The sequence below is a fragment of the Salvelinus fontinalis genome, chromosome 19, assembly GCF_029448725.1.
Source record: "Salvelinus fontinalis isolate EN_2023a chromosome 19, ASM2944872v1, whole genome shotgun sequence".
NCBI classification, from domain to species: Eukaryota; Metazoa; Chordata; class Actinopteri; order Salmoniformes; family Salmonidae; genus Salvelinus; species Salvelinus fontinalis.
The window spans coordinates 46,142,530-46,163,316 of NC_074683.1; the positions used below are offsets into that span (position 1 = coordinate 46,142,530).

The 20,787-nt window shown below is 46.2% G+C and overlaps 2 protein-coding genes across 2 annotated transcripts in view; one reads left to right on the top strand and one right to left on the bottom strand.

The window, feature by feature from the left end:
- The first annotated feature begins 1,439 nt into the window (after nt 1-1,439).
- Nucleotides 1,440-7,350, top strand: casq2 (calsequestrin 2). Its single transcript, XM_055872040.1, has 11 exons — nt 1,440-2,013; nt 4,235-4,319; nt 4,489-4,589; nt 4,676-4,787; nt 5,438-5,511; nt 5,621-5,751; nt 6,075-6,120; nt 6,249-6,303; nt 6,502-6,602; nt 6,715-6,789; nt 6,923-7,350. The coding sequence occupies exons 1-11, from the start codon at nt 1,777-1,779 to the stop codon at nt 7,127-7,129; spliced, it is 1,224 nt and encodes a 407-aa protein (XP_055728015.1). The 5' UTR covers nt 1,440-1,776; the 3' UTR covers nt 7,130-7,350.
- A 1,371-nt stretch (nt 7,351-8,721) lies between these two features.
- Nucleotides 8,722-20,787, bottom strand: part of LOC129816840 (vang-like protein 1) — a 71,895-nt gene continuing 59,829 nt past the window's right edge. The window contains exons 6-10 of the mRNA XM_055871768.1: nt 15,389-15,522; nt 14,881-14,922; nt 13,324-13,489; nt 12,815-13,049; nt 8,722-12,686 (exon numbers count right to left, since the gene is read on the bottom strand). Of these exons, the coding sequence (XP_055727743.1) occupies nt 12,426-12,686; nt 12,815-13,049; nt 13,324-13,489; nt 14,881-14,922; nt 15,389-15,522 (838 nt within the window). The 3' untranslated portion in view covers nt 8,722-12,425. The remainder of the gene's footprint in view (nt 12,687-12,814; nt 13,050-13,323; nt 13,490-14,880; nt 14,923-15,388; nt 15,523-20,787) is intronic.

The window sequence follows — 20,787 nt, forward strand, 5'->3', positions numbered from 1 at the left end:
GGCAGACATATCAGTGTGGATGACGGATCACCACCTCAAGCTGAACCTCGGCAAGACGGAGCTGCTCTTCCTCCCGGGGAAGGACTGCTTGTTCCATGATCTCGCCATCACGGTTGACAACTCCATTGTGTCCTCCTCCCAGAGTGCTAAGAACCTTGGCGTGATCCTGGACAACACCCTGTCGTTCTCATCTAACATCAAGGCGGTGACCCGTTCCTGTAGGTTCATGCTCTACAACATTCGCAGAGTACGACCCTGCCTCACGCAGGAAGCGGCGCAGGTCCTAATCCAGGCACTTGTCATCTTCCGTCTGGATTACTGCAACTAGCTGTTGGCTGGGCTCCCTGCCTGTGCCATTAAACCCCTACAACTCATCCAGAACGCCGCAGCCCGTCTGGTGTTCAACTTTCCCAAGTTCTCTCACGTCACCCCGCTCCTCCGCTCTCTCCACTGGCTTCCAGTTGAAGCTCGCATCCGCTACAAGACCATGGTGCTTGCCTACGGAGCTGTGAGGGGAACGGCACCTCCGTACCTTCAGGCTCTGATCAGGCCCTACACCCAAACAAGGGCACTGCGTTCATCCACCTCTGGCCTGCTCGCCTCCCTACCTCTGAGGAAGTACAGTTCCCGCTCAGCCCAGTCAAAACTGTTCGCTGCTCTGGCACCCCAATGGTGGAACAAACTCCCTCACGACGCCAGGTCAGCGGAGTCAATCACCACCTTCCGGAGACACCTGAAACCCCACCTCTTTAAGGAATACCTAGGATAGGATAAAGTAATCCTTCTAACCCCCCCCCCCCCCCCTTAAAAGAGTTAGATACACTATTGTAAAGTGGTTGTTCCACTGGATATCATAAGGTGAATGCACCAATTTGTAAGTCGCTCTGGATAAGAGCGTCTGCTAAATGACTTAAATGTAATGTAAAATGTAACTGGCCTTCAGGCGCTGTCCATTAGCCTGTCACTGCATGCATCTATCAACATACACTCGACCTTGTGGTGTGGGACACTGTTAGCATAACGCTAACCTGTTGGGAATACCCGTTTCACGGTGTTGGGCACTGTTCAGGAGTCTCTTTTTATGCTCATGGTTACAAACCCAATCTATAGTGACTGTTAGAACTGTAGATATGCAGACCCCAGATTGCTATCATCCCAAAATCTCTACACACCTAAATCTCCTCAGCACACCTCTCTCTCATTCCTCCCAACATGCCAAGTAGAAACGCCATGGTGTGAGAGTGTGAGCAGAGAGCGGAGGCCTGTTAAAACCCACTATCTCCTCTCTGCTCTCGTGCTCTTTCTATCTATCTATCTCTCTCACTCACCTATTTATTTTTAGCACCTAAACAACTGGTCTCCTAAAAATGGGCCTGTGTGTGGTGGCCAGGGGGAGAGGGGCGCTGCTATGTACGGTATCTAGCCCCCCAGCGCTCCAGGGCTGTCAGGTCTGTTCTTTCCCTTTGTCTCGGCTGGAGAGAGGGAGCAAGGGAGTGAAACAGGGAGAGAGAGGATCGCAGGTTCCTAAACAAGCCTTGGGCATTGGACTATAGAGGACGGCTTGGAAGGAGACTCAAGGAGATGTATACTATAATTTAAGGGCAACCTGCTATTCTACACCTCTCTATCTATTGTTTAAAAAAAAGAATATTTTTCCATTTTGGGGAGTTTATTGACCTTCCTCAGCCTAAGTACTCTTGTGGAGGCCGTATCTAGTGATTAAAGGTTACTCTGTGATTCTCGGGTGTGTGGTCGTTCATAACACGTCCCTAGGCCATGCTTGCCCTGTGGCTGCTGCTGCTCCCGTGCCTGTCTCTGTCGCCGCTCGTTCAGACCGAGAAGGGCCTGGAGTTCCCTCGCTATGACGGGAAAGACCGAGTCATCGACATCAATAACAAGAACTACCAGAAGGCCATGAAGAAGTACACCATGATGTGTCTGCTGTACCACAAACCCATCCCTGACGGGAAGGAGCTGCAGAAACAACACCAGATGACTGAGATGGTGCTGGAGGTAAGCCTGAGGAGGAAGAAGGGAGAAGGTGAGGGAGGTAGGGGAAGAGAGATAAAGGGAGGTGGAAGAGGAGGGAGAAGTGGGGATGAAGGAGTCTAGGAACGAGATGGTGAAGAAAAGATGAAGGAGGAAAAGGCAGAGAGAGAGATAAGAGGAGAGTCACTAGGGAGGGGGAGCACCTGGGCTAGACTGAGGTGATTTAACAATCTGGGGTCACTGGGTCAGCTAGACCCACTCCATAAATAATTTACAGTACCTAGACATTAGAGTGTCCCAATGGGCACGAAACCCACAAGAGTTAGAATGAGAGACTGTCATGAAACTTTGTCATAAAATGGCATTCAATTAAACAGTGATTCTTATGACTTTGAGATACTATTGTTTATGTGCAGTGTGTTGCTTGCTCTCAAGGAGAGAGAGAGAGAGAGAGAGAGAGAGAGAGAGAGAGAGAGAGAGAGAGAGAGAGAGAGAGAGAGAGAGACTCCCCAGTTCTGTCCAGTCAGTTAAGGTTATTTCTGTTAATTCACTTCCCATAGTAATGTATGTCATTCCCCCGAGCTCTCTGCCACAGGCACAAATAGGACCGGCACTCATGCCCTTTATGTTATTGAGCTATACATGTGAAGGGCATTGCAGTAGGTCTGTCTCTCTCCCTGTTTTGCTTTTACACTTAGATTGAGTCGGTCTTAAAATACTATGTCAATGACATGTATATTTATTAACTAGAGGGTTAGCTAACTGATTATAACATTCGCTAATGTTCTATGATGGCATTTATATTATAACGTGCTATGAATATGTTTATAAGGTAATGAATACTTCATTAGAAGCTACTTCAAGTAAAGTGTCAGTTAGTATCCCACTTCAGCAGAGCTGTGACAGTGGGCTACTATGGCCTAATCTCCCCTCCCTAGCTGTCCTGTGTTCATCATGGCTTGTGTTGAGTTAGAGTGTGATGTGCAGCAGATAACCTGAGCACAGTCTCTCACTCCTAATAGCCACAGATGTTTAACTCACCACAGGTGGACCGGACTAGGGTTAGGGCCCTGGGTCATCATAATTAACATAATTACTTGCTCTATTGCTTCGCTACAGGTTATCTGTGTAGGATTGCATCCATGTTCCATTATTTTATAAGGAGCCAAAAGAGTGAGATTTGTTTGAAGAGACCACATCTGGTCTTTCTTCATCACTCTGTCAATGTTTCATCAACATACAGTATCTCCTGCTTTGATAATGGCTACTTGTTGCATGTGGTAATGTATGTTGTGTTGTATTCTGTCTAGGCCTATGTATGTTGTGTTGTATTCTGTCTAGGCCTATGTATGTTGTGTTGTATTCTGTCTAGGCCTATGTATGTTGTGTTGTATTCTGTCTAGGCCTATGTATGTTGTGTTGTATTCTGTCTAGGCCTATGTATGTTGTGTTGTATTCAGTCTAGGCCTATGTGTTCTTTGTTTGGGTTTGCTAAAGGTTGAAAAATGTACCGCTTTGCTGAGTTGTCAAAAGTATGACAAAGACTTTCTTCTTGTCTACAACCAATGGAGAGTCCATGCTTCTAAATGTTAACACCGATAACTGTATTCATAAAGTGCCTTTCAAACATGATGTTCAAAGTCCTAAATTATCACCTGTCAACGTATTACCTGGATGAAGACAGACAAATCACTCTGTTCCCCTCCTGATATTTCGGTCAGTCAGGTATTCTTAGCAATCAATATGCCTTGGGATCTATCAGAGCTCAAGGCCTTGGCTAGCAGACCCTCCCCTATTGAGACCACAATGGCTGCAGGATTCTGGCCTGGATATGGAGCATGGCACTTTTAGTCATCATATGACTGTCTCTGTCTCCCTCTGTGTGTGTGTGTGTGTGTGTGTGTGTGTGTGTGTGTGTGTGTGTGTGTGTGTGTGTGTGTGTGTGTGTGTGTGTGTGCGTGCGTGCGTGCGTGCGTGCGTGCGTGCGTGTTTGTGAGTGTGTGTTGCCTTGGGGCTGTTCTGCTCTCTGGACCATTATCTACTCAATAACGTCACTCCAACTAAGCCTCATCTCAGCCCTGTCTGTTTGTCTGTCTGTTTGTCTGTCCCCCTGCCAAACATGCTTCAAACTGGATCATAGTTCCTGCGTGTAGAACAACAAGGGCTCTATTTGACACTGTTCCAATTTAAGTGTTATGATGACGTTGAAAGAATGTCACTAACTGACTTCTGTCTTCATCCCCAGCTGGCTGCTCAGGTTATGGAGGAAAAGGAGATTGGGTTTGGAATGGTAGACTCCCACAAAGACACCAAGGTTGCCAAGAAGCTGGGTAAGGAAACACATTAACACTTCAGTGCGAACTATAGTTGCTCATCATTATTATTATACTGCATGACTATGAAGCATACTACATGAAAGCACCAAAAGGTTTTTGTAAAGCATTCAGTGAATGGCTGTAAATAATGGTCTGTACTTGACCCCCTGACCTCTGACCCCAGGCCTGGTGGAAGAGGGCAGTGTGTATGTGTTCAAGGCAGACCGTGTGATTGAGTTTGACGGCATGCTCTCTGCCGACACCCTGGTGGAGTTCCTTCTAGACGTGAGTGGACTGGGGGTGCCCTCATTGATACTACACACAGATCTAGGATCAGCTTACTGTTATGTTATGTTATTTTCTCTCTCTAGCTTTTGGAGGAGCCTGTGGAGGTGATAGGAAATGCTCTGGAGCTGAGGGCCTTCGACAGGATGGAGGAAGACATCCGCCTCATTGGATATTTTAAGAACGAGGACTCAGAACGTGAGTGTGTGTGTGTGTGTCTGTCTTTCTGACTTTCTGACAATCTGTCTGTGTGTGTCTCTGTGTGTATGTGTTAAGGTTGTTTAAATGTGCTCCCTGTCATGCTAGTGTGATGGCCAGGGTTGGGTGGCTATTGGCTGATCCCCTGGCCTTGATAATAACCGGGGAATTTTAAACTCACCATCCCCATGGATTTACATGTCCAATTTTACCCTCCCTCCACACACAGCTGCGAGGGACAAATATTTTTCCATTTATCGTAAGACACCGCATCGCGCTCATGATAAGCAAGGCGGCTGTCTCACCCCTGACCGACTGTGGGAGCCAAGAACTAGGGGTCAATGGATCTCAGTTATTTCAGTACACGAATGTGTCAATGGCATCTCCCTAAAGACCAATCCTAGTCTAGCTAGCACACACAAGCTAGTAGATGCTCGCTGACAGCTATGCTAAATAATAGCAGCAGAAGGGGAATTATTCTAAATGCTGAAGGTCTACCTCTGTTCAACGGATAATAAATGGTGAGGTTATAGAGTAGTGGTTATACAGTAGTACACCATCTTCAAAAGAAGTCAAATGCCCTCTCCTCTCCTCCCTCCCTCCTCCCATCCACTCCTTTCTCTTCTTCATAAACCGCTCCTTTCCTCCAGACTACAGTGCGTTCAAGGAGGCTGCAGAGCAGTTCCAACCCTACATCAAATTCTTTGCCACCTTTGAGAAAGCTGTGAGTATACAGACATCCATGCCTTGACATCCTATATCCTTGGTCTGTGAGAAGGGGTCCTGTCAATGCAAGAAGTTGGGTGCTGATTCTGGTGTCTGTGGTGTTTAAGGTGGCCAAGGAGCTGACCCTGAAAATGAACGAGGTTGATTTCTACGAGCCCTTCATGGAGGAGCCTGTCACCCTCCCTGACAGACCCAACTCTGAGGAGGAGATCGTGGCTTTCGTCACTGAACACAGAAGGTATGGAAGTGTAATATTTTTTGGGGGTGGGTGCTTATATTTGTCCTGTGTTTTCTGCATATCCCATTTCACCCTGAGAGTCGGGTCATGGCCAGGTCAGCGGCGACCCTTGAGCAATTAGGGTTACGTGCCTTGCTCAACGGCACATCAACATATTTTCACCTTGTCAGCTCAGGATTCTAACTAGCGACATTTCTGTTACTGGTCCAACACTCTAATCGCTAGGCTACCTGCAGCCCTACTGCAGCTGTCAGAACAGAATCACTTCATTCGGATTATCTGATCAGTGGTCTGTGACTGATAGCGTTGTGTAATGTTTTCAGGCCAACACTGCGAAAGCTGCGTGCTGAGGACATGTTTGAGACATGGGTGAGGAGTTTTGTCAGTTCATTTACCTTATGCAAGTTCAAGGGTTAGTGCAAGAAAGGCAAATACAACAGTAAGTGTGTTCATTTCTGTCAAACCTTGGACAGCGTCTCATGATGTCTCATTTTCAGGAGGACGTTGTGGAGGGGAGCCATATAGTGGCCTTCGCAGAGGAGGAGGACCCTGGTAAAAAATGCATCAATATTACAGTAACATCAGCTTTGATCAGGGCCAACATCAGCTTTGCAACATAAGTTCTTATCAGTCTTATCTGAAACTGAGAATCACTGAAATGGTTCATAGCTTTCAGGAAATCAAACAAACTTCTCCTGGCATGATAAAACACAGACTAACCTTCTTGATGTGTTGTTTGGTGATGTTCAGATGGTTATGAGTTCCTGGAGCTGCTGAAGGAGGTGGCTAGAGACAACACCCACCACCCTGGTCTCAGCATCATCTGGATCGACCCTGATGACTTCCCCCTGGTGAGACACAGACAGACAGATGGATGGACGGACAGACGGACGGACAGGACTAAGTGAACTCAAGTCCCTACAGTTTCAGATCTCACAGTGTGTTCTCTCTCACTCTCCTCAGCTTATCCCCTACTGGGAGAAGACCTTCCAGGTGGACCTGTTCAAACCTCAGATTGGCGTTGTCAACGTAACTGATGTGAGTCCCCGAACAGCTCCAATACAGCATGAGGAATTGGTGGAAACCAGTCAGAAATTGTGAAACTTAGATCTAACTCATGATGGTCCATGACCTTTGGCCCCTGACCTTTGACCTCTCTTCCTCTGAACAGGCTGACAGCATCTGGCTGGAGATGGAAGAACAAGATCTGCCCACAGCCCAGAAGCTGGCGGACTGGATAGAGAACGTCCTGTCTGGCAAGGTCAACACAGAGGATGATGATGACGACGACGACGACGACGACGACTCTGATGATGACTCTGATGATGACTCTGATGATGACTCTGATGATGAAGAAGACGACAACGATGATGAATAATTCAAAAACTGTGAATTTGTCATCTAGAATTCATAATCCCCGAGCTGGCAAGGTAAAAATCTGTCGTTCTGCCCCTGAACAAGGCAGTTAACCCACTGTTCCTAGGCCGTCATTGTAAATAAGAATTTGTTCTTAACTAACTTGCCTAGTTAAATTTAAAAAACTGTGAACTGCTGCTGTATACTATCCTAAACCTCAATAAAGTGTGGTATCTTTGTGTATTTTGCGGTCTCCAAACCATGCCCTCTAATACACGCTATGTGTGTAGATAATTGCATTTTAGGTTTGACTTTCTGGATTTCAGTGCACACACTCCCTTCTCTCCATGCCACAGTGGCTATATCTTTGTTATTACTATTGGGTCCCGTGTGGCTCAGTTGGCAGAGCATGGTGTTTGGAATGCCAGGGTTGTGGGTTTGTTTCCCACGGGGGGGCCTGTGTGAAAATGTAAGACGCTCTGGATAACAGTCTGCTAAATCAGTTAAATGTAAAAAAATAAAAATAAATCACACCTTGCAATTTCCACAACTCTTTTATTTAAATATATATACTACAGTTCAAAAGTTTGGGGTCACTTTGAAATTCACATGTTTTTTTTAAAGAAAAGCAAATTTTTTGTCCATTAAAATAACATACAATTTATCAGAAATACAGTGTAGACATGGTTAATGTTGTAGCTGGAAACAGCTTATTTTTATTGGAATATCTACATAGGCGTTCAGAGGCCCATTATCAGCAACCATCACTCCTGTGTTCCAATGGCACGTTGTGTTAGCTAATCCATAGTTAACTAATTTATCATTTTAAAAGGCTAATTGATCATTAGAAAACCCTTTTGCAATTATGTTAGCACAGCTGAAAACTGTTATGCTACAATAGTCATTTACAACATTAACAATGTCTACACTGTATTTCTGATAAATGTTATATTATTTTAATGGACAAAAAATGTGCTTTTCTTTCAAAAACAAGGACATTTCTAAGTGACCCCAAACTTTTGAACAGTAGTGTATATATTTTTTATCTTTATTTAACTAGGCAAGTCAGTTGGCCCGGACGACGCGCCCTATGGGACTCCCAATCACGGCCGAATGTGATACAGCCTGGATTCTTTTCCCCTCTCCATCTGACAAAATGTATTAATATTTATCCAAATATGCAGCAGCTGCAAAGTGAGATCATCATTACACACCCAGATAGCAAAAGCTGCCAATTCCTCAAGTCTCAATTTGTCTCATGTTTTCTCACTCCATGTTTCACTCTCTCTTAATCTTGGTCTCTTTCCCTCCTTGACTTATACCTCGTTCTCTCTCTCCCTCAGTGGGCAATTAGAAGAGAGAATACGTGAAGTGGCAGGAGAGAGATCTTTGTGTTCTGTAAGCCCAGGATGCAGTAGTGTGAAGGGGCCTTCAGATATGAACTCACGGTCTCTACTCAACCTTCATATTACAACCACTAACTCTCTCTCTCTTGTCTTCAACTGGACAGTGCAGACAGACACTCTCACCCAATAGTCTCACTTACATACTTTCTAGTGCACAGACAAATACAAAGCACCACACACACCAACAATAAAGTAATATGAGAATATGTTGAAAATGTTCATACAAATATTTATTTTACAAATTTGAATCTTTATACAGTTATTGTAATTCCATATATGTAAATCTTTAAAAAAACAACCAGTGAAAACTTGAGACCGAATTGGTCAGAACAACATTTAGGATGGCAATTGTGCACGCGCACACACACCATACCTTATTGGACGAACATACTTGCATACAACAACAAACACATTGAGCATACATCATGTGTTTTAAAACAGAGGCACCTTTGTAATGAAGGAGACATACAAGGAGACAAATGCCCTGGTCGAATACTTTAAAAATACATCCTTTCTCCCTTCCTTGAAGTAGTCACATATCGGAATTGGTTAGATTAGGGAAAGCAATTGGTTGGCAACCTTGCTTTGACCTATCCAACACTTATAACATGTGGTCACCTCAAGATAAAAACTAATAAAAGGGTAAATCCGAACAGGCCAATATTCACAGCCATAATTGAATCACTATAAAATCCTCAAAAACATGTAAACTTTTGGTGACAACAATGATTGTACAATTACAATAACAAACTATTTCATTCTAATATAGTCTTGAATAATATGCACATGTAATAGGGAAGATTTGGCTAAAACAATACAATATTAAAACAAACAAATACTGTATATTGAATGCACAGAGATTAGCATAAAAATCCCATAGCTGTGTCAGTTGTACTAGTTGTGGCTAGATGGCACTACAGCCTCTTTTGTGACTGTAAACTTCCCTCACTATAAGGAGACTGTTGTCTGCACTCTGAACATCAATACTGAGGAATATACCATATCAAACAATGTAAAAAAAGACATACGAAATGTATACTTTTGGCCTATTTGAATCACTTTCAGTACATGAAGATACGTGTATGCAAACTTGGAGACAGTAGAGGACGGTATCAGATTAGTCAGTCATGTCTGGAATAAAATGCATTACGAGAACCACTTCTCTTTGTGTGTATTCTCCACACTTCTCAAACACTCATAAAATGGGGACTAAAAGAGAGAATATTGTGCCATCCTTCTTTAATCTTTTGTCTTCTCTCATATCTGAAGACAAAAAACTTTAGCCTCAATCTGATTCTCTTAGCTTACAGGGTTAGGTTCTGTAGAAATGTAATAGCTCTCTTTCATCTGGAGATCAGACACACATATAATGCATGTCTTGTCATTAGACGCCAAATCAGAAAAGTACAGAAAATCTCTCTCAAAATTATGAAAACATTTTTTCCTGTCTTACTAGCTTCTTTGTTTGCTCAACTGTAGTATTCCGCAATAGTCCGCTTTGGGTTTGCGCCCAACAGGTTCTGACAACCTCTTACAGATGTCTAGGAATCTTGGGGAGTACAATAATAGAACCTTTTTCTTCATTCATATAATTCAATAACTGGACAGCCAAACTGTACAGCCAGGTAGAAAAGCATCAATCAAATAAAACTTTTAAATAAAAACACAATACATTATATACAGTTGAAGTCGGAAGTTTACATACACCTTGGCCAAATACATTTCAACTCCGTTTTTCCACAATTCCTGACATTTAATCATAGTAAAAATCCCCTGTCTTAGGTCAGTTATGATCACCACTTTATGTCAGAATAATAGTAGAGAGAATAATTTATTTAAGCTTTGATTTCTTTCATCACATTCCCAGTGGGTCAGAAGTTTACATACACTCAATTAGTATTTGGTAACATTGCCTTTAAATTGTTTAACTTGGGTCAAACGTTTCAGGAAGTGTTCCACAAGCTTCCACAATAAGTTGGGTGAATTTTGGCCCATTCCTCCTGACAGAGCTGGTGTAACTGAGTCAGGTTTGAAGGCCTCCTTGCTCGCACACATTTTTTCAGTTCTGCCCACAAATTCTCTATAGGATTGTGGTCAGGGCTTTGTGATGGCCACTCCAATACCTTGACTTTATTGTCCTTAAGCCATTTTGCCACAACATTGGAAGTATGCTTGGGGTCATTGTCCATTTGGAAGACCCATTTGCGACCAAGCTTCAACTTCCTGACTGATGTCTTGAGATGTTGCTTCAATAGATCTGTGTAATTTTCCTCCCCATGATGCCATTGTGAAGTGCACCAGTCCCTCCTGCAGCAAAGCACCCCCACAACATGATGCTGCCACCCCCGTGCTTCACAGTTGGGATGGTGTTCTTCAGCTTGCAAGCCTCCCCCTTTTCCCTCCAAACATAACGATGGTCATTATGACCAAACAGTTCTATTTTTGTTTCATCAGACCAAAGGACATTTCTCAAAAAAGTACGATATCTGGCCCCATGTGCAGTTGCAAACCGTAGTCTGGCTTTTTTTGTGGTGGTTTGGAGCTGTGGCTTCTTCCTTGCTGAGTGGCCTCTCAGGTTATGTCGATATAGGACTCGTTTTACTGTGGATATAGATACTTTTGTACCCGTTTCCTCCAACATCTTCACAGGGTCCTTTGCTGTTGTTCTGTGATTGATTTGCACTTTTCGCACCAAAGTACGTTCATCTCTAGTAGACAGAACGCATCTCCTTCCTGAGCGGTATGACGGCTGCGTGGTCCCATAGCGTTTATACTTGCATACTATTGTTTATACAGATGAACGTGGTACCTTTCAGGCTTTTGGAAATTGCTCCCAAAGATGAACCAGACTTGTGGAGGTCTACAATTTTCTTTCTGAGGTCTTGGCGGATTTCTTTTGATTTTCCCATGATGTCAAGCAAAGAGGCACTGAGTTTGAAGGTAGGCCTTGAAATACATCCACGGGTATACCTCCAATTGACTCAAATGATGTCAATTAGCCTATCAGAAGCTTCTAAAGCCATAACATTTCCTGGAATTTTCCAAGCTGTTTAAAGGCACAGTCAACTTCGTGTATGTAAACTTCTGACCCACTGGAATTGTGATGCAGTGAATTATAAGTGAAGTAATCTGTCTGTAAACAATTGTTGGAAAAATTACTTGTGTCATGCACAAAGTTGATGTCCTAACCGACTTGCCAAAACTATAGTTTGTTAACAAGAAATTTGTGGAGTGGTTGAAAAATGTGTTTTAATGACTCCAACCTAAGTGTATGTAAACTTCCGACTTTAAACGTATATAAAAACACACATGTACAATCAATTAATTGTAAAGAAAAGCAATTCTTAGTTTTTTAAAAATGAACCTGAAATATGATTATTAGGTAGTATTTCATTCAAATTAGCAGGGCAGACAATATGAAAATACGCCCCCACATACACACACACAGTCACGCAAACACATGCGTGCACACACATACACACACACAAACAAACAGAGGAAGAACAAAATGCGGGAGGGTCATCTACAGTGTATTGAAAACCCCCTGACACCCCCCTTCTATTGTCCAGTGTGCCTCAGGACAATAGAAATCAGAGCATGTTCCCTAACTCTCTCCATCGGTCATCTTCACTCCAAAAGAGCCATAGGGCTGGGGATCCCTACCGTTTATTAACTACTATATGGCCAGCTAACACTTCGTCTTGTTACAATATCCCATATGCATCTGTTCATATCAATTACGTACAATAACAAATCTAAAAGTAGCCAAAATAATCTTTATAAACACCGGTAACAGAAATAGAAGAGAAAGGCAAAATAGCACAACAAGAGCATATCAAAGTAAGAGGGTTTAAGAAACTGAACACAAAAAAGATAAGTCTAGAATTCCCACAGTTCTTCTACATGTGTCTGTTAGACTGATGTTTCAGATTGGAGACTCAGGGTAAACTTGTGTGACTTAGGATCGACGTACTCCTCGGTCATTTGAATGTAGGGGATGGACTTGACTGTTACCACTAGGCTGAAGTCTAGACACCTCAGTGAGAAGGCTGTGTGCTCCTTTAGACCGCTGGTGACCGCAGCCTCGCTGACCAGAGTCCACTGACCGGCCATCCAGCGCTCTCGACCGTACTGTAGCGTAGGACCAGGGGACAGGTAGGCCTCCAGGAATGCCTGAAGAGACACAGACAACCACAATCATATTGCTATAGAGATTGTTATGTTGGGCCAAGGCCAAAAGGTGTCTAGTAGTGATACTGGCCAGGGGATGATCTGGAACCAAGAAGTTGAAGCTTGCCTACCTTGGGGCTCATGTTGTGTGTGAGGCAGAAGGCTAAGTGTCTCTGGATGCTCTCCATGCTGTGGCAGTGCTGCCTCCTGGTGGTTCGGAGGTATTTCTGCAGGGCACGGGCCATGGAGGGGAAGATGGCCAGGGCCGCCTCCCGTACGTCCATCACATCCCCAGGGGATGCTTTCTGCTCCTCCTGCTGCATCCGCCTCACATGCATGAAGGCCTCCTCCACAGCCACCACCAGCCTAACGTTACAGCAATGTACAGAAAACATTCAGTATACTGTACACTCATCTGTTCTTGCATCCTACAAGTTATAAAAACACACAGGCCAACATTTAGCCTACTCAATTCTTATGTCCATCTATCTAAACCCTCATCTATATTTGAATCCTTACATTAAGCAGCATACTTATGCATCTTTCATCCCTCTTTCTTCCTTTCACCCCACCTTTTTGTTTTTAAGTCACTCAGAGTCCCCCCTCCCTCCCTCTCTCCTCCCCTCTCTTTCTCTTTCACCTGGCTCTGCGTTTGCGGACCCGTCGGTCATGGTCGGCCTCTTCGTAGTATAGTTCGTTGTGAGTGGCGTCTCTGCGCCTGGCTGCTGCAGAGATCATGGCACGCGACTGACCCCCCACCTGCGATCCCCCCGATCCCCCTGCTGGCCCCACCGGGTTCACTGGGCCTACAAACAGGAAGCACAGAGGCATGATGGGAAGATCACTGTGTGGCCCAGTCAGCATATTGACAGTAACCCGGGGAAAACACAGATCTTAGTGCGGATTCTGTGTAACATCTAAATATCTCATTAGGCAGTTTCACAGTTCAGATCCTTTCACTGTGAGAGTGATTTAATATTTATCCTGGTAGTCAGACCCGATTATGGTTTAGACAACTGCCAAATGACAACAGAGTTGGCTAAAGCAGAAACGAACACATCTGGCTACCAGGTAGTAAATATTCATATAATTTAAAAAAACAAGAACGATCTTCAAACACAATAATACCAGTTGATCATAGAATTAATTTCTCTCTATGATGAATACCAATAACTAACCCAGAAGTAGTTCAAGCATAAATTAGGGTTCCTGTGGGATATGAATATGGAGGAGTGGAATCTGGTCCATATTTATGAGGGATATGTGTGTATGAGGGTTCAGTACAGTAACCCCGGCAGATACAGGCCAAGAGAGATGAATCATTAACACCAAGGTGTGTGAGTGTGTATATGTGTGCGTGCGCGTGTGTGTGTGTGTGTGTGTGTGTGTGGTGTGTGGTGTGTGTGGTGTGTGTGGTGTGTGTGTGTGTGTGTGTGTGTGTGTGTGTGTGTGTGTGTGTGTGTGTGTGTGTGTGTGTGTGTGTGTGTGTGTGTGTGTGAGGCTGAACGAAGCACAGGCTTGGTAGCACAGCCTTTTTCCGATTGAGAAATAAATGTTTTATGAAATTTCATTGCAATCCAATTTTTTCTAAATCCCCCAAAATAAATACGGGTGAGTTCCATTAGAGCACATCTGGGCTGGTTAAAAACACTAGAAACATAAAGACCCACTCTGCTAGCCTACAGAAACACTGCTGACTTAACTGGAGAACACACTGACAAAAGGAGGATGAAATACAGAGAGACAGAGAGAGGAGAGAGAGTGAACGTGAGAACGAGGGGTAGAGAGAGAAAGAGGAGAGAGAGACAGAGACAAAGACAAAGAGATAGCATGGGAATGTGCAGAAGGAGCTAGTGTGATGAATTATTAAAAGGCTGAAATGCAAATGTCTGTGAGGACAATGTACCAGCATACTCCTCTATCAAACTCTGCTACAAAGAACATAGAGAAGAACCATAAAAGCTGTTTCGCACTGAGCTGGGAAGTTGGTGCCTGTGCGTGTGTGTGTGTGTGTGTGTGTGTGTAAAGCATATCTCGCGAATGAAAGTGGGGGTTAGATTGGTGTGTATCTGTGTGTGCATGCTTAGAAGCAGTGTAAACATTGGGGGTGGGGGAAGGGAAGTGAGGTGTGAGGTTAGTAGTGTACACTAGTGAAAAGTGAGAGGGCACGCAGAGATCATTACCCATCTTTACTTACTGTCATTGTCCAAAAGGTAAGCTCTCACTTTAGCTTTAAACGCTGCTTAGGGTGGCATGGGAGAGTAGATGAAGAGAGAGCGTCACAACGAAGCAACAAATACGGTAGACAGAGAGCTGAGAGAATGGAGAGACTGAGAGCTGAGAGAATGGAGAGACAGAGAGCTGAGAGAATGGAGAGACAGAGAGCTGAGAGAATGGAGAGACAGAGAGCTGAGAGAATGGAGAGACAGAGAGCTGAGAGAATGGAGAGACAGAGAGCTGAGAGAATGGAGAGACAGAGAGCTGAGAGAATGGAGAGAGAGAGCTGAGAGAATGGAGAGACAGAGAGCTGAGAGAATGGAGAGACAGAGATCTGAGAGAATGGAGAGACAGAGCGACAAAGAATGAAAGAGTCAGTGCTGCACATTAAGATGAGGAAAAGAGAGATGATAGGAAGTCAGACGACACAGTGACACAAACCAAATGTAAGCACTGAGGAACCATAGAAAAAACGTAGGTGTACTAACCGTCCACGGTGTAGACCTTGAGGCCGGCCAGGTGCTTGGCGGCACGGTGCTTGGAGGCGGAGAGAAGGGCAGGGTTATGGACAGGGAAGTCCCTGTAGTAGAACTCCAGCAGAGACAGAGCTGCCCTCTGAATACTGACACAGACAAAGAGAAAGAGAGAGGGGAGGGAGAGAGGTATAGAGAGAGAGAGGGGGATAGAGAGAGAGGTCATGATCAGATGAGCTTCTGCATTTTTCAGCATGTTCTTAAAAAAATATATGTTTAGAGTTAGATAAACTTGGATTTTTTGTCAGGAACATATACAGGATGCTTCCGTCTACAACATAACCTTCACTCCAAATCAATACTCAAAACCTACAACCTGATTTTGGACGGAATCACCTGGAAGGCTTACAACTACCAAAGATTATTATTCCAACGCTATACAGCAAATGCTCTAGAAAACAGCAGAAACCTGAAAACACCATCCAACCTGGAACTGAGTGAGTAATGTTTAGTCTGAAGCTATATTTTATTTCCAAAAGCCAAGAAGAAAAATACATTACATTACTTTATAAAGACTGAATGCTAAATTAAGGCTGCCAAGCTTGATACAACTTCAATTAGCACTGACGTGTCAAGTGAGAGGTGTCAAAGCCCTTTAGCCCAACAATGGCAGGAGAGTCAAACAGTCTACTCCAACCAAATGGAGGCTTTAGAAGCTGCCTCTCGCTGTTCAGAGGTAATTAAAATACAGTACCCTGTGTATGTAAAGAATGATAAGGCAAGAAAAGACAACAAAATGAAGCTCCTTATGGAAAATCAAGTGACACTTTTTGCTGACAATTATAAAAATGGAAACATCAGCAACCTCATCTTCCACACAGACCATCCCCTGGCAAGGCACAGTGCTACATTAGCTCACTACCTCTCTGTTAAGAGGGGGGGGGGGGTGTTTACGAGGGGTGGACACTCAGGATACTAAACAACGAGGACTCAGAGTCTGCTAATATAAGTCTCTATAAGTCTGAAACAGTATTTGTACAGGGCAACCCCAAATAGTTTCAACTGTACTTTCACCTAATCAAAGAATTATCCCAGTAGGAGAAGCGCTCCCTTAAGATACCCCCACCCCGAGCGGGTCAGACCAGACCTCTTCATTATATAACCCCATAGACGAGCAACCCCAAGCGGAAAGTCAACCTCCCAGCACAGAGTACTACCCCCTCATTGAAATGAAGGATACATTTACCCAGCTGGAGGTAAGGCAGGTGGAGCTGGAACAGCAGGTGATTACACTCCAATCAGCACAGACCCAGACATCAGTCCAGCACAACACCACCCCCTTAACCAGACCCAGAGAGCTGGAGGTGGAGAGACAAATCTGCACTCTGGACTGTGGTGAGACAACTTCAACAAAATAAAAAGCAAGAGCAGGAGATGAAAAGAGCACTAGAGGAGAGGATCAGACTGCTGGAGGAGAGGGTGAGGGGGATGGCGTGTGACAGAGAACAACCCACTAGAGAGGTGGCCACCCCCGCAGAGAAGCCAGCAGAACAGCCCACCTCAGCACCCAACAAAAGTCTCGACACCACAGCAGAACAGTCCACACCAGACCATAGCGTAGACATCACAGCAGAACAGACAAATGAGAAACCCCAAGCCCAGGGGATCTCACCCCCTCTGAGCCCCCCGTCAGCCACCCTGATAGCTCTCCTGACAACCCCCCCACACCCACTGAGGACATACACAAGACACAGATTGTACTCCTTATGGACTCAAATGGGCAATATATAGAAGAAAATTAACTTTTTCCCAAACACAGTGTGTCTAAACTCGTGTCCAAACACCTAGCGTGCCCTAGACCTTCTGTCTGAGGACCAACTAGGTTCACCTAGCCACATAATACACACAGGCACAAACCACCTGAGAGCACAGCAGGAAAGGGTGGCCACAGCACTGAAGGGAGTGATTGAAAAAGCTTCTTCTACTTTCCCCAACGCACAAGTGCTTATCTCCACTCTGCTACCACGAAAATACTTCCACCCTGCTACCATACAGCGGGTAAACGCTGTATGGTAGTATTAGTATTGCCCGTGACTGTGCCTCAAAACCAAATGTTTTCCTGGCCCACCACTCCACCCTGGACTTGAACAGCTTCTATGACCAGGTCCACCTATACAAGGCAGCAGTGCCCACCTTCGCCTGGACTCTAAAGGACATCGTTCTCAAACGCAGCCCCAACACTTCACACAGGAGCTGGACTTCACCCAAACCTGTACTTCCTCAAAGAAATCGGAAATACAGACATTGTCATCCTACAAGAAACCTGGTATAGAGGAGACGGACCCGCTGGTTGCCCTCTAGATTACAGAGAGCTGGTAGTCCCATCCACCAAACTACCAGGTGTGAAACAGGGAAGGGACTCAGGCTGTATGCTAATTTGGTATAGAGCAGACCTAACTCACTCCATTAAATTAATCAAAACAGGAACATTTTACATTTGTCTAGAAACTCAAAAGGAAATGATCTCAACAGAGAAAAATGTCCTCCTATGTGCTACCTATATCCCCCCACTAGAATCCCCATACTTTAATGAAGACAGCTTCTCTATCCTAGAGGGGGAAAATCAATAATTTCCAGGCCCAGGGACATGTACTAGTCTGTGGAGACCTAAATGCCAGAACTGGACAAGAACCTGACACCCTCAGCACACAGGGGGACAAACACCTGCCTGGAGGTGGCAGCATTCCCTCCACCATATGCCCCCCTAGGCACTATCACAACATAACAAACAATAACAGGTCACAACTGCAGCTCTGTTGCACGCTAGGTATGTCCATACACTCTAAACACTTCTGGGAAAATTGGAAAACACTAAACAAACAACACAAAGAACGATCTATCCAAAATGGAGATGTATGGATAAACTAGAGGTCGACCGATTATGATTTTTCAACGCCGATACCGATTAATCGGCCGATTTTTTATTTATTTATTTGTAATAATGACAATTACAACAATACTGAATGAACACTTATTTTAACTTAATATAATACATCAATCACATTTTTTTACTCTCAAATAAATAATGAAACATGTTCAATTTGGTTTAAAAAATGCAAAAACAAAGTGTTGGAGAAGAAAGTAAAATTGCAATATTGTAACGGTCCTGACCTGTTTTCTGTTGTTTTTGTATGTGTTTATGGTCAGGGCGTGTGTTTTGGGTGGGCAGTCTATGTTTTCTGTTTCTATGTTGGTTTTGGGTTGCCTGGTATGGCTCTTAATTAGAGGCAGGTGGTTTGCGTTTTCCTCTAATTAAGAGTCATATTTAGGTAGGGTGTTCTCAGTGTTTGTTTTCGTGTTGCCATCGTGTCAAATAAAAGATGGCTTATTTCCCGAATGCTGCGTATTGGTCCACTGATCTTTCTCTCCTCTCCTCGTCTGAGGAAGAGGAGAACGACAGCCCTTACAGAATCACCCACCAAACTAGGACCAAGCGGCAAGGGAGTGCTCAACAGAGCAACAAGGACTCCTGGACTTGGGAGGAGATCCTGGACGGTAGAGGACCTTGGGCTCAGCCAGGGGAATATCGCCGTCCCAAGGAGGAGTTGGAAGCAGCGAAGGCTGAGAGGCGCTGGTATGAGGAGGCAGCGCGGCGACGCGGTTGGGAGCCCGTGAGTCAGACCCAAAAATTTCTTGGGGGGGGGCACACGAGGAGTGTGGCAAAGCCGGGTAGGATACCCGAGCCAACTCCCCGTGCTTACCGTGGAGGTAGAAGGCGTCGTACTGGTAAGACACCGTGTTATGCGGTAAAGCGCACGGTGTCCCCAGTACGCGTGCTTAGCCCAGTGCGGGCTATTCCACCTTGCCGCACTGGGAGGGCTAAGTTGGGCATCGAGCTGGATGTCATGAAGCCGGCCCAACGCATCTGGCCACCAGTGCGTCTCCTCGGGCCGGCATACATGGCACCAGCCTTACGAGTGGTGTCCCCGGTTTGCCAGTATAGCCCAGTGCGGGCTATTCCACCTCGCCGCACTGGCAGGGCTACGGGCACCATTCAACCTGGTAAGGTTGGGCAGGCTCGGTGCTCAAGAGCACGTGTCCTCCTTCACGGTCCGGTAGACCCGGTGCCACCTCCATGTACCAGTCCTCCGGTGGCAGCCCCCCGTACCAGGCTGTCTCTCCGGGTTCTCTCTCCAGCTGTTTCCTCCTCTCCAGCGCAGCCAGTGCCTATACCACGCACCAGGCTGTCTCTCCTTCTCCTTCCTACAGAGCCGTCCTGCCATGACCAGCCAGAGCCGTCCTGCCATGACCAGCCAGAGCCGTCCTGCCATGACCAGCCAGAGCCGTCCTGCCATGACCTGCCAGAGCCGTCCTGCCATGACCTGCCAGAGCCGTCCTGCCGGGACCTGCCAGAGCCGTCCAGCCGGGACCTGCCAGAGCCGTCCAGCCGGGACCTGCCAGAGCCGTCCAGCCGGGACCTGCCAGAGCCGTCCAGCCGGGACCTGCCAGAGTCCCTCAGCCGGGACCTGCCAGAGTCCCTCAGCCGGGACCTGCCAGAGTCCCTCAGCCGGGACCTGCCAGAGTCCCTCAGCCGGGACCTGCCAGAGTCCCTCAGCCGGGACCTGCCAGAGTCCCTCAGCCGGGACCTGCCAGAGTCCCTCAGCCGGGACCTGCCAGAGTCCCTCAGCCGGGACCTGCCAGAGTCCCTCAGCCGGGACCTGCCAGAGTCCCTCAGCCGGGACCTGCCAGAGTCCCTCAGCCGGGACCTGCCAGAGTCCCTCAGCCGGGATCTGCCAGAGTCCCTCAGCCGGGATCTGCCAGAGTATCTCAGCCGGGACCTGCCCCTTGTCCCGGTGCTGCCCCTTATCCCGGTGCTGCCCCTTATCCCGGTGCTGCCCCTTATCCCGGTGCTGCCCCTTATCCCGGTGCTGCCCCTTATCCCGGTGCTGCCCCTTATCCCGGTGCTGCCCCTTATCCCGGTGCTGCCCCTTATCCCGGTGCTGCCCCTTATCCCGGTGCTGCCCCTTATCCCGGTGCTGCCCCTTATCCCGGTGCTGCCCCTTATCCCGGTGCTGCCCCTTGTCCCGGTGCTGCCCCTTGTCCCGGTGCTGCCCCTTGTCCCGGTGCTGCCCCTTGTCCCGGTGCTGCCCCTTGTCCCGGTGCTGCCCCTTGTCCCGGTGCTGCCCCTTGTCCCGGTGCTGCCCCTTCTCCTGGTGCTGGCCGTTCATTTAGGGGATGTTAGTTTTAGGGTGGTCATTGGGAGGGGAAGACAGAAGCGGGGAGTGACTATGGTGGTGTGGGGACAGCGTCCAGAGCCTGAGCCACCACCGTGGTCAACTGCCCACCCAGACCCTCCCCTGGACTTTGTGCTGGTGCGCTCGGCGTTCGCACCTTGAGGGGGGGTTCTGTAACGG